This window comes from Cornus florida, unplaced genomic scaffold (assembly GCF_030987335.1).
Source record: "Cornus florida cultivar Cherokee Brave unplaced genomic scaffold, ASM3098733v1 CherokeeBrave_3.0.0_Hap2_Chr09, whole genome shotgun sequence".
In the NCBI taxonomy this organism is placed as follows: domain Eukaryota; kingdom Viridiplantae; phylum Streptophyta; class Magnoliopsida; order Cornales; family Cornaceae; genus Cornus; species Cornus florida.
In genome coordinates, this window is record NW_026775579.1 from 60377521 (window position 1) to 60392031 (window position 14511).

Consider the following 14511-nt stretch of genomic DNA (forward strand, 5'->3'; position numbering starts at 1 on the left):
CAGGCATTCAGCAAAGTCGGTGGCAGCTGGCACTATGAGCCGAACGCCAAACATTTGCTTACAATAAACTAAATGCCGAGTGGCAAGTGGCGTTCTAGCCGAGCGCAAAGCATTGAGCAAAGTCAGTGGCAGCTGGCACTATGAGCCAAACGCCAAACACTTGCTTAAAATAACTTAAATGCCGAGTGGCAAGTGATGTTCTAGCAGAGCGCCAAGTATTCAGCAAACTCAGTGGCAGCTGGCACTATGAGCCGAACACCAAACACTCGCTTAAAATAAACCAAATACCAAGTGGCAAGTGGCGTTCTAGCCGAGCACCAGGCATTCAGCAAAGTCAGTGGTAGCTGGCTCTATGAGCCGAACGCCAAATACTTGCTCAAAATAAACTAAATGCCGAGTGGCAAGTGGCATTCGAGCCAAGCGCCAGGCATTCAGTAAAGTCAATGGCAGCTGGCACTATGAGCCGAATGCCAAACACTTGCTCAAAATAAACTAAATGCCGAGTGGTAAGTGGCGTTCTAGCCGAGCGCCAGGCATTATGCAAAGTCAGTGGCAGTTGGCACTATGAGCCAAACGCCAAACACTTGCTCAAAATAAAATAAAGCTGAGTAGCAAGAGGCATTCGAGTCGAATGCCAGATACTTAACAAAAATCAGCAGCAGCAGCAGGCGCTACAAGCCGAATGTCAAACACTTATGAAAAATGAAAAGTTTAAAAGGTTGAAAATTGAAAACTTGAAGAATAGAAGTTTTACTGAAAGTAAGTATTGTCATTCCCTATTCTTTCATTACAAAATAATCCCGAGGTACATGGCTTGATGTTCTAAGGATACATGAAGGTACATTCTTAAAAAAAAAAACTGATGCAAACGATTACAGAATGCTAGTTCTCATGATCTTTTACAAGCTGTGACTCGTCGTTCTCCTCATCATTAACCTCTGGACCATTGAGGTCTTCTACATTCTCAGCTGCACCATCATCCTTGGAAGGAAAGTTAAGGTGAATCACCCCCTCAGCCAGCATGAATCTGTCAGAGGCAACTAAAGTGAAGGGCACGATAGTAGTAATTGGAGGAATGTTCAGAGGATGGAAGGGTGGAACAACTCCTAAGGCTACAACCTCTCTGCACTCGATAAAGATATTCTCAGTAGGGTCGCAAGGTGGATTCTGGTAGTTAGTTGGTGGGTGGATATCCAAAGAAGCGTCCAACTCATCCGGATCAGCACAAGAACTAGATTCACCTTCAGGGGGAGAACGGTCAATAAAGCCGTCTCTATACCTTTTAGTATACCGAAGGGCACTGGTTCTGGTGAAGCGGGCAAGGAGAGCTCTCATACCCCCTTCAATTTTGCCGATCATATTCAGCAAAGAAGAACGTTCACTTAAGAGCTTTTCCTTTGAGTTGGCATGAGATAACCGGTCAGCAATAAGTAAATGCTGAAGGCCTCCCTTCTCAGCCTTCAGTGAATCTCTTTCAGTCAGTGTAACGCTCTTCTCAGTCTTCAGAACATCAACTTCATCCTGAAGAAAGTCCCGTTCAGCCTTAAGGGTATCCCGTTCAGCTCTTAGGGCGTCCCTCTCATTTGCCAGATCGTCTTTCTCTGTTTTTAAGGCGGCAGCCCCTTTCTCTGACTCGCTTAGCTTAAACTCAAGCTCAGCAACTTTGACCTCAAGGCGGCTTTCTGCTTCAACAGATCTTTTAAGGCCTGCAGAGAGAGATTTGAGCTTCTTATTCAGAACCTTAATGGTCTTCCGGAAGGTAAACATCCCGAATAGGGTCTGCACAGAGGAAGGGAGATTCTGATCAATCTAGCCACTAAAGAGTTAAAGTAGAAAAGAGACATATCTCAATAAGAAGAAGAGTTACCTCCATGGCAGTTGCTAGGAACCGTTGAAACATCTCACCAAAGGACAACTTGTTCTGAATTTCAAGATCCTTGGGAGTCCAAGAACCCTTATAGAAAGCAAAGGAAGTGAGGGGGTCCTTGTACATAGAGTGTGTAGGGCCAATGGTCAAGCCATCTTCATGGCTGAGCAAAGGTCGCCATGGAAGAACGGATGATGTTGGACCAGAGGTTCTGGCAGATTCACCCTCTAAAATGAAAAACCGAGTTAGCGGCATGGGTTCAGTGATCCTGAAAGAAGCCAGCCTGTTCCTCCGGGCTAGTGGGATGTCACTCAGGTCATGGCCGCCCTCAGGCATTGGCCTTTTTCCAAAACTTTTCTCTGTCATACCAGCACTAACTGACCCTCCACCATTCTAAGAACCCCCAGCATTCTGAGTGCTCTCTAAAAAAGTGTCAGACAGATTGTTTGAAGGCACATTGATAGGAGCAGCATGATGGGCTTCAACAGAATGATCCACAGCAAGGTTCTCAGTATGGGAGAACTCAGAAGGCCCAACAGTAGAATGATCTATGACTTGACTCACAACTGGAGCAATCACAACCTGTTTTGGGGCTGAGACAGCAGAGGTAGATGATGTGGTAGCAGGTGTAGAGGAAGATATGGTAACAGGAGCTGCAGAGGGAATTGGAGCAGAACGCCTCCTCCTTCTGAAAAATGGAATCTGAATGCTCTCCATTGTGGACCCTAAGAGAGAAATGTCAGAGAGATTGTTAGGAGTAAGCAAATCTGTACCTGAAGGGACGTTGTTCAGCACACTCTTTTGTAAGATGTCTAGCCTGGCCCTGCAAACGCTATAAACCAGTTCATCGTGAGGAATTTGAAGGCATCTACAAAGAAAAGTACAAAAACGGGGAAGGCAACTTTCACAATGACATTCAGTGGGATGTGTTTTCAATTTTTTGTAGCCAGAGACAGAGCATACTCCGAAGGAGGAAGGGATAGAGAAAGATTGGCCGAACGGAGTCCGTCAATTCCCACTAACCCCAATCAAGTTTTGTCTCCAACTTTTTTCAAACGAGTTCTTATCTATGTAGATCGACCGTTTGTCAATAGGAAAGAAGTGATAGTACAGATCACTTTGTTTGATTTTGTTAATTTGGTAGTAGAGGAGAAGGTCGATGATGTCAAAGTTGAGACCCCTGTCACGATTTAAGAGCAGAAGGACTGAAATTATCCTAAGGAAATTAGGGTTAACCTGCAGAGGGCACAACCCCAATTTGTTGAAAACGTAGCAAAAGAATGGGTGTAGGGGGAACCTAATGACGTTTAAATGGACAGCAGAGAATAAAACCTCCCCAGGAAGGAGACCCTCACCAGATCTCCCATCTAAGTCTGTTGGATAGATCCTGAGAGAGACATCATTGGGAATGTTATTCTTGAAGCGAATGGCGTTCAGATTTGGAGGAACCATGGAGAAAGGGAAGAATCTATGGTAGTAAAGGATTCTTTTTCAAAAAGGATAGTAAAAAAAAACTGACCTTGAGAGTTTGTGAAGTACACAGCAACGGCACAGTAGCCAAAATCGCGAAGGAAAAACTTGTCGGAGAAACTGAAGAAAGATCGCCGGAAAGTGCAGGAAGGTGACGGACGAAACTCAGGAAGATGACAACAGGGAATAAAAGTAGGATATGTTAAAGGAAGATAAAGGTTGAGAGGATCAGGATTTTTAAAGAGAAGAAATGGAGGCGGCACAGAATTCAAAAGGTCAAGGCAAAAGTGACACAGCAGATCTCGAAGTTTGGGTCTTTGTGCCAGCCGTTCGATTCCTCGTGTCATCGCTCCGAGCCGTCAGACCAAGATTGCGTCTTTTCAATAATCTCACCCTAATTAATGAAGGGAGAGATTATTAGGGGCAAATGAAGACACCAAAAATGATCCGGGCTTGGTATGATTCGTATTGCTAATAACGGGTCAGGTATGGATAGTCAGGATGGAGCAAGCCCATGCTGAATAGGCCCAGATCCAAGAAGTCATTACGGAAGCCGATGTTATGATGAAAGAAGTCGAGCCCAGACAAAAGAGAATAAGTTAGGTCCAGCCCAAGGGTGGTTATAACCGTCTATAAATAGAGGGGATTGAGAGGGAAAAGAGGTTGAAGATGATTGGGGGTGTAAAGTTTCTCTCTCTACAATTAGGAAAAAATTCTTTGTACTTTCATATACACACAAAATTGAACAATGGTCTTTAGTATAATAACAAAAAGATTAAAATCAAACCAATATAAGTGCAGTATTAAAATTGCAGATAACTCTTTAGCTTACATGATTGGATGGACGGTGGGCTTGAAAAGGAATGTAACAAAAGGCCAACAATGGAGCACAATTTGAAACCTTATCTCCAACATCATCCCCCTAACCCCATCATCCTCCCTTAGTAGAATCAAATACCCATCGTGCCAAATCATTGGTGGGTCCCCTTGCCTACCTTGCCCACCTCAGATTTGTGTGTCCACTTGTCTGCTCTCTTTGCTTGACACGCGGCCATCATGGTCCAAAAAATAATACTAAATAATAATTTTTCCACCTAACAGTAAGAAATTCCTATTCTTGAATGAAGCCCGTGAAACTTTTCACTTCTCTATTAGATTACTAGATTTAAATAGTATATATATATGATCCATTAATAATGGTATTCGTTGTGTGTGTGTATATATATTTATTTATATATATATTTTGTCCATGGTGTCAAAATCAATCTCTATCTATTCATCTTAGAAAACTTGTCAATGAAGTAACGAATATAATCATATCTTAAAGCTCCTTAAACAACTTTTTTAAGGTCTAATGATCTCAGCTCGTGTACTTTTTATCTTAACGACCTGTGGAGAATTTTTTTTTTTTTTTTTTAAGAAAAATCACAAACAAGACAGTTTAAAGTGTATTAACATGTATAATCAACTTGAACTTATAGATAAGGATGGGATTGATTAGTGGGTGCATTAGCCGTACCAAATGGTGCATCCTATTCCATTTATCGCTTATATATATATATATATATTAGGTAAGCAAGATAATTAGCATAATTTACCAAAAAAAAAGAGAAGATAATTAGCACATATAACAGTTCAGAAATTGGTTTAGATTTCTGAAAATTGTTCACTATTAGTATATTACTAGAGTTAAAAGAGTCACGGATCTTAAAATTCCTCAAAAACTGTAATATGAAAACACTAAACAGGCCCATAATTTTTTTTTCTTCAATAACACACTATATTATTTGTTTTTGGGTAAGTAATATCACACACACACACACTATATATAAATTTTTTTTGAGTAAAAAACACACACTATATATTGTTATAACCACAGTTTACAAACCTGTTGTGAAGCTTATGTTGTACATCAAAGGTAGAAATTATAGCAATCTCTTTTGCTTTCTTGTTTTCTTGCTTTCTTTGCTTATCATCGGACAACCTTGTCATATGTAATGATTTGCGGGACATGCAACATCAATAGTCTAAAGCTTCTTAAAAATAGGCTAGCAAAAAAATTTGTCAAGGGTAGGGTTATTATTAATATTATTATTCTTTTACCTTCATTTCATCTGATGGACTGAACCAAATTTATGGTTTACAGAATTTAAACATATTATTATTTTTCACTTTCAAAACATCTAAATTTGATGGGTCAACATAATAGTAGCTCCAAATTTTTTCAGTGATCATTTTAAAAGCAATATACTTAATCTTTTATGTACATTTATAAGAGAAAAATTGTATCTCTGTAAGATTGCATATATTTGACCGTTCCTAAACTCTGCAATAACAATCTAGATTGGGTATATTAAAATGATCATATATATATATATATATATATATATATAAATAAATTCATCTACAAAATGTATACCCCCAGCAAAATGTCCCTCTTAAAATACCTAGAAATGGATACAAATACATATATTTCAAAAAGCAATCTCTACAAGAGTTTACAAATGCATACAAAAGTTGTTAGCATAAACTACACACAAGAAAAGGTTGCCGTGTCATGTCCTTGGACTATTCATGTGTTGTTCAATTTCAAAGGAAAAAAGCGAAAAAGAAAAGGCAGAAGTCTCGAATCATTCTCTACATATGTTCTATTCTGAGCACACCCTATGCTATTATATACATGCATGTATTTATATATATATATATATATAGAGAGAGAGAGAGAGAGAGATTGGTCAACCTTGGAAGACAAAGAGAGATGGGGATTTTCATTAATTGTTCAATAGTCTAGGTTCATTTTCTCTACTCATTCCATCTTTTGATTAATAATCAGCCCCTCCAGAAGACTTCTCTCACTCTCTTTTTCTCCTCCATTTATTTCAACAAAATACCAGCTTGATCACATATCTCAGAACTCAATCCTAATTCTGTTTATGATCACTAGTACGTAGCTCAATTCACACAATGGGTTATGAGGATGTCTATAATATTAACACAGGCCTTAGTCTTGGCTTAGGCCTTCTTGACAAGCCAGAGATTGAATTTGATCAACCTCACCATCATCAAGGGAAGAAGAACCTATCTTTGAAATTCGATCACTTCCCATTTCTCACCTTAGGCTTACCATGTGAAAAAGCTATACAGATTGAAGCCACCAAAGTGGATGGTGTATCACGTACTGTTGTGTATCGGCAGGCCTCTTCGCTGAGTGAAGTATCATCATATTCTAACTCTAGTACTGTGAAGGAGAGAGAACTTAGCCAAGAAGATAGAGAAACAGAGAAAGTACTCTCTTCAAGGGCAAGTGAAGATATTCAAGATGATCAAGAGGGTTGTGCAAGGAAGAAACTTAGACTTACCAAAGAGCAGTCTAATATTTTAGAAGACGGCTTCAAAAAACATAGCAGTCTCAATCATGTACCCCATCTATCTCAATTTTTATCTCTATTACTCTATATTATCCAACTACTATATATATATATATCTGAATCTGGTTTCTTTGTTTTTGAATTATCAGAAGCAAAAACAGGCCTTAGCAAAAAATCTGAATCTACGGCCACGACAAGTAGAAGTTTGGTTCCAGAACAGGAGAGCCAGGTATCCCTACTATTCATTTTTTGTAACCCTTTTAAGAGTGTGTGATTTGTGATGGGAAGTGTAGAGCCTGATAGTACTGCATACCTTACCATGTGTTCACAGATCCAGCTAGGGGCATTTTGGTATTTTCATATTTGTTGTTCATCCCTAGTTCTGTAGGTATAATGGGAGACAGTTTTTATCATTTTGAACTCTGAAATTTGTTTTACTCTTCACAATTCCGTGGGCGTAATCCTAGTTTTGGGTGAATAAAATAAATATGCATTTTTTTATATATTATATATTTGTATCGGCTTTTTTGTTAATTTTTGCAACAATCTGAGTAATTATATGAAGATGTGGGCATTGATTTTTTTTTTTTTTTTTTTAACAATGAAAACAGGACTAAGCTAAAGCAAACTGAAGTGGACTGTGAGTTATTGAAGAAGTGTTGTGAGGCACTAACAGATGAGAACAGAAGACTACAAAAGGAGCTGCAAGAGCTGAGAAGGCTGAAACTAAGCGTGCCGTGCTATATGCAACTGCCGGCAGCCATGCTCACAATGTGCCCCCAGTGTGAGAGGATTGGTGGTGGTGGTGGTGGTGGTGAAAACTCTTCAAAAACTCCTTTCCCAATTGGGACAAGGTCTCATTTCTATAATCCCTTCAACCATCCATCTGCAGCTTGCTAGGCACTACTCAGCTCACTTTGTCACTTTTTATTAATCTAAAAAACTTAAACGGTTAGAGATGGTGTAATTTAAACACTTATATCAATTTAACACTGCTTTGTTAAATTTTATTTTATTTTATTTATTTATTTTTTTTTCTGAATGGGGTGTTTTTTTTTTATAAATATTCAAAATAATACAATTACAATAGTAGACTAATCTCCAAAACCTGAAAAAGGAATTGACATTCCAATACCAGCAAGCATCCTATCTCAAAAGAAGAACATTACAAACCAAATACAATCAAAAGATTTGCTAAACTAATATTTAGATATGTGGTTACATCCCAAATAATAGCCTGCACTATATGTGAGCTCTGTTCTTGTATTCCTGTATGAAGCATAGCATTCCTGCTTGACCATATCTTCCAAAGAGTAACTGAAAAATACCATTTAAGATCTTAGATTTGAAAGACTTGGACACAGTATTCTGCAAAAACCAGTCCACAATGTGATTCAGACTAGAAAACTTTTGAACCTGAATATGTAGCAAATCAAAAATCCCTCTCCAAATCTCTGAAGCAAATCCACAATGACGGAACAAATGGTCATTTGAATCTTCCCCAGCAAAACAATTGTGACAAATAGATGTAACTTGCAGCCCTTTTAATTTTCTGTAAATTCACAAAAGACAAATTTTTATTATGTAAAATGATAACAACACAAATACTGATCCGAGGTCTAGATTTTTTCCAACACAATCTGGCCCATTTGCACCTATTTCTAGTAGCTCTGCAACTATTTTATTCTGCCTTTAGTGAGAAATTCCCATGTTTCCACTTAATTTGATCACTTCCTGCATGAATATCTGTCTGCTGAACAGCATTCTTCATGTTATCAGAAAAAACTGCAGGTAAGTTCCAATTCCCTTGTTGTATTAGCATAGACATATTAATCTGTCTATCAAAACCTTTGAACCTATTAGCCCTAAACAACTGAATTAGAGACTGTTCTTGACACCAAGGGTCTGTCAACATCTTGAACTGTGTACCATCCCCAACCTGAAATTTGACATTGTCTAACAGCATTTCTCTGTCTCCCAAAATGAATTTCCAAACAGCTGAATCATTCACCTTAGGAAAAACAAGCCAAAAAAATTTCTTATTCAAGTACATTGCGCGCTTTCAACCATTGTATCCAAAGTTTATCTTTTTGCTGAATAAAATCCTAACACATGGTTAACTTTGTTGCAAAGTCAATATCTTTCATCCTTCTGACATTGAAACCACCCTCGATCTTCTACAGGAAGAGTAACTTGACTCCACTTAAGCTGAGCCATTTTCTTGGTGTTTTGTTTGTGAGATATATTTTTGTAAATTGGCATATCAGTAACAAAACAAATCCTAGTCGAGTTGTAATTTCAGTTATCATATCAGACTTGACATCGACTGCGGCATTCAGAGGTTGAACGGAAGAGAAAAGTACTGTTGATCATTGAAAAGGAAAGAAGGACGATTTAGATATTGTTTCCCACTTATGACACAAATACCTACATGGTATATGTTCAGAGTTACCAAAATACAGAAAATCCAAGTTTCAATTAGATTCTGTCTAGTGGGAACCGGTAGGAAAAATGTGAACCAGTAGCCAAAGTACGTCGGAAAGGCTTCTGACCTTCTTGAACCGATAGCAAATTTGGGAACCAATAGCAAAAGTCCATCTTGAACCGGTAGCAAATTTGGGAACTGATAACAAGAGTCCTGACAACATTAGAATTTTCAATTTCATGTTCTAATTGTTTCCTTTTTTATCCAACCTTCCTTCTAAGTCCTATGCACAAAATTTCCTTTATTTTCAAGAGGAATAGGACTTTGCAAACCTCTATATAAACCATGTCATATACATTGGTTTATTCACGGCTTTTGTTATACAGATTCATTATTTTTAAAAACCTTAAGAAGTTTATTTCTCTCAGAAAATCAAAGTTGATTTTTCTATAGTCTTCCTAGAACATACACATATTCACCTAGTTAGGTTAGAGTTGTGGAGTTCAAATCCTAATCGTGATCATACAGTCGTATCAACATCGATCAGACGAAGCAGATCTTCTTCTACATCATTTAGATTGAAGAATAGAAATAAACGCAATCACACTTTAGAGGGGTTGGAGCATTCGCGGAGTGCTGTCTAATCTACCTGCTACGCTTCTACAAATATCAAGTGTAAGTCTGAGGTCAAGTTGCTGTTGGATGGGGAGTCGTAAAGCCAGAGGATCATCAGCGGTTGGTGTGGTGTAGAATGATAGGGTGTGAGCCAGAGTCAAAATTCGGTATACTTTGTTCCAAGCATAATAGATTGGTTTACTTTGGACTGCACAACTTCATGAGGTTTTTCCCATAATAGTTGACGTATTTTATCAATTGGGGTTTCCTCGCTAAATTCTGGTGTTATCTCTAACTTTATACCTTACTTTATTTTATCTGCATGTGATTAACTGTTTAATTGCTAATCAACCCCTCGATTCTAGAGCCACGGGTGATCAAGTCCGAGCACAGATCCGAGGGATATCAGACAATTAATATGTAAACAAGTAGGAATAAAATATGAATTAAGAATAAAATAACAAAACGCTGAAAGAATTCTAAAATAAAAATCCTCAACTTAAAATAATAAATTAATAACATTTAAATCCGTACAACTCGGGAATCCACCTGGTGGACCCCTAAATACATATCTTTAGATAAATTTACAGAATTAAAATCCAAAACCATAATAGGAAGGAAATCCTATGTAACCGGTAGAGTGAGTGTCTGTATCTGCATCAACACGATCAAACTCTAAGCTGGAACTGGCGAATACCTGAAAAATAGGAGTGGGTCAGGCCCACATGCAAGTTCCAATCTACTACAATCCGTACATAAACCCGATACGCAGATACATCCTAGATAGCTCGGCAATATCTACAATAGTCCATATATATATATACACACACTATAGGATGCTCACTAGCCTATAACATAGTTCAGCCTGGGTAGAAGGTGACATATAAAACACGCTTTTCAGCAGCCAAGTACCTAGACCTACCAGGGAACATTAGCTATATCTAGTTACTCAACCTTTGCAATATACGCATCCTAACCGTGATCAGGAGACTCAAGCTCGTATCACGGTACCATAAATATATATATAAATTCCTTCCTACATGCAGAAAGATAAAACAAACATCCGTTATGTCGTTCAACTGTTTTAGTTGACAGGACATGTATCCATGTAGGAGTTAACTATTTTAGTTAATCCATTCCGTATGTATGAAGGGGTAGGACTTAGCTTTTTGATCTAATCCATCCCTGATATGTCACCGTCCCATACCGGTACATATAATGCAAATGATCCACAAATGATGCACATTCATTAGAACATCAAACATATCCAGAAACCAGCATAATAGAAATAAGATATTACTAAGATCCTATCATGCATCCAGTATATGATTAAACCATAAATCCTTCCTTTAAATTGATAAAGTAATGATAAACAACTTAAATTATCCAATTCCATACAATTGATCGAACATAAATTTTAACAGTTCATCAACTAACATCCATAGCACAATATAATGACAAATAGAGTTATTACTGTGCACATTATACTAGACTGCCAAAAATACCTCCATACTAGTCCAGTTCGTTTGCTAAAACAAAACTAATAATCACAACCTATATCATCCTTGACAGCATGCCAAGTAATGCTTAAATTACCTGATGTCCCTTTAATCCTCACTATAGATCATGTGTCTGATATAACGACACTCGGAAATTTACCCGAAGTACATCTTATGAAACCCCAAAAGTATTCCCATACAAGTCCATTTAGTTCGCTAAAATAAAGCTAGCAACTAAAACTCCTACAACTCCTGTCGGCATGCAACCTATCAATTAAAATTACATGACGACCTTAACCATAGCATAAACAACCCTCTTGGAACTGAAACATGTCATTTATATCATTGGTACCAATTCCTAACACTTACCTTTTATAGCAGTTCATTTAATTTGCTAGCCAACCAACGATTCCAGTTCTCCTTCCTTCTTGACAGTATTGAACATTCTTATTTTAACATTTATGTTGTCCATTCCCATGACCTGAATCAATACATCTTGGGTCTTAAACATCCTCTGTACACCATTTAAGAACCCCCATGAAACTCCAAAATTACCCTTTTACCCCTGAAGTATCAAAAATCACCAGAAAGACCCCCGGAGGGGTTTCTGTTCAAAGGAGCCGGCTCCCCCCCATGGGAGCCGGCTCTTCATCTTCCAGAGCCGGCTCTCCCTCATGGAGAGCCGGCTCTACCTTCTTGGGAGCCGGCTCCCTCATTTAGGGAGCCGGCTCTCTTCCCCTGAGAGCCGTCTCTGCTCCATTCCTTCGTCTCTGCTTCGTCCGGTTGCCGTCTATGCTTCCGGCGAAGTCCAGTGTTCTATTCCAGACCTTTTTAAGATTTTTAAGGTTCCATTAATGCTCTTAATTCCCTAGAGACTCCTCCTATCCCAATGTGAACCAATTGACAAACAAAACTTAAACTACACACACAGTTTATGCAATAATAAGTTTAAACTTAAAACGCAGAACAGATTTCAGAAAACACCAAGCATGAATAAAGTCTATTTTTAAAAGTTTTTTTTTTAAGTTCCTGGAGTCTATATAAGATGCACAGAACACAAGTTTACAGGAGAGGAATAGACTGAAACTTGCCTCACGATTCCAGTTTGAAACCTTAAGCGTCGTCTCTAAGTTTCAGAATTCTCCAAGTCTGTTTCCCCTCTGCTCTGCTCACAGTCCCCTCCCTCTATTGCTTCTTGGTTCCATCCAGAAGCAACCCCTCTGTTCTTCCTCTAGTCTTCCTCCTTTAGCCTCACAGAAAATCACCCGAGACCCTCTATGTTTCTCTCAAGACCAGTCTAGAGCCTCTGTTTTCCTTCTCATAAATATTACGTGAGTAGGATTGTTCCCAACCCTAGCAGACTTAAAAGAAAAATATATATAGACGTCCCAAACCCTAATCTACGTAACTCTATATTTACCGGGTTTAATCTAAAACCTAATATAAGTCTGCGTCCATACTATATAAAAAATAAAACCCTAATCCTATATCATATACAAGACCAAATAAAACAATTAATTTAGACAACTAAATAATTAAAATTAAACAATTACTTTAAAACAAATACACTATTAAAATTAAACAATTACTTTAAAACAAATAAACAAGTAACTTAGAATCAAGAATAAATACACAATTAATTTAAAATAAAGAAACAATTAAACAATTACGCAAATGAGCACATAAATCACATAATGAAATAAAAATGCAATAAAATCAAATTAAAATTCCCATTGTATCCTTTTTGAAAATTAGGGGTATTACATTCTTCCCCCCTAACAAAAGGAATTCCGTCCTCGGAATTCACGAAACTCTGAACTAATGCCCTTGCAAAATTCATTTCCATTTTCATGTGGCACAGCCTCTTGAGATGAGCTCTACCAAATTCCAACATGTCTAACCATGTACTAAGTGTTTATGTATAAGCAATAGCATAAATGTACAACTCTTAGGTTATATCGATCAACGATCCAATCTTACCCAATAGTTAACGAAGGGTAACCATCCCTGTTCCTCCAAGTTCCATAGAACAGACGCATAAAATTCCCATGCATCCAGCGCTAGTTATTTAGTAACGCTAAACAACAGGCTACAGCCTAACTCGAGAGACAACATCCTGGAAAAGTCAGTGTAATACATAAAACTGACCTTCCTCTAAAAACATTGTTTCCAATACGAAAGTCCTCCCAACAACCATTTCCTGATAGAAAACGCTCATGTACGAGTTCAACTATCTACAAAATCCGACTGCCACCTCCAAACCGTGCGCAATCATTACCAAAAGAGAGTATTTATCTCCAATGTACCCTTACTAAAAACAAGGTATTATTATATAACCTTGTTTCCATGCCAGACCAACCCGGGTGAGATCTGTACAACATACTATCCAAAATTCCAAACATTGTCGCACTAACCTCCTTGTGCCGACAATAGCACAGATAATACGGAAAAGCTAAGTACCGCTTTCAATTATCCGTGCCATCCTAGGATATATATCCTAAGCATATTTGCCATGATTAAATAGAATATCACGATCCCATTTCTCGTCTAGAGATGCGAAGCATAGTTGTTGCTCCAACACCTTCAGAAAGCTCCTTTGACATAGCATCGGTTATCTTCCATATTGAATAACCACATGCTATAACTCCGTTATCAGCGCAATGTACAACTGATAAGAAATGCCAAAGTAAACTCCACTAAAGTGTAGTCCACAAGCGAACTTGCTCTATCTACTACTCTTAAACCATATGGAATTAAAATTCCAACAAATGATGGTACTGTCTACCAACCATCCACCTCCTGATGAATCTTACTTCCGTGTTGAGATAGGGAGTGGCTAAAACCTCCAATGATATCAAAGTATCAACTTTCCACCTTGTTAACAGGTGACACTTGGAGACAGTAATATACTTGTCCCTATCCGTATCGGCTCACCAAAACGAACATGGCATGTCGTCTTGTAACTCCTATCCATTCGACTACACTGCAAAAGTTATGAATTTTACATCTCAGTCACTCCAACCTTCCTAGAAGCAGAAAGACAACTATCAATCCTCCTTCAGTACCTTAAACTCATCTGAGGAAGGTACTACCTCCTGTGGGGTCAGCTCAAATATTCTAAGTTGACCACTTCCATTTCCCTGGTAACAGCGGGTGTTATAATTTCCACATGTTAAACCGCAACGGATTGCGCAATAACCACCGAATGTTCAATTACCATATCGGTTGATAAGATCACCCTCGTCCCTATTACTTTCACCAGACGAA

General features: G+C 38.2%; 1 protein-coding gene across 1 annotated transcript; it reads left to right on the plus strand.

The window, feature by feature from the left end:
• Positions 1 to 6095: 6095 nt before the first annotated feature.
• Positions 6096 to 7896, plus strand: LOC132273304 (homeobox-leucine zipper protein HAT22-like). Its single transcript, XM_059774291.1, has 3 exons — positions 6096 to 6754; positions 6855 to 6934; positions 7317 to 7896. The coding sequence occupies exons 1-3, from the start codon at positions 6302 to 6304 to the stop codon at positions 7603 to 7605; spliced, it is 822 nt and encodes a 273-aa protein (XP_059630274.1). The 5' UTR covers positions 6096 to 6301; the 3' UTR covers positions 7606 to 7896.
• The last annotated feature ends 6615 nt before the right edge of the window (positions 7897 to 14511 follow it).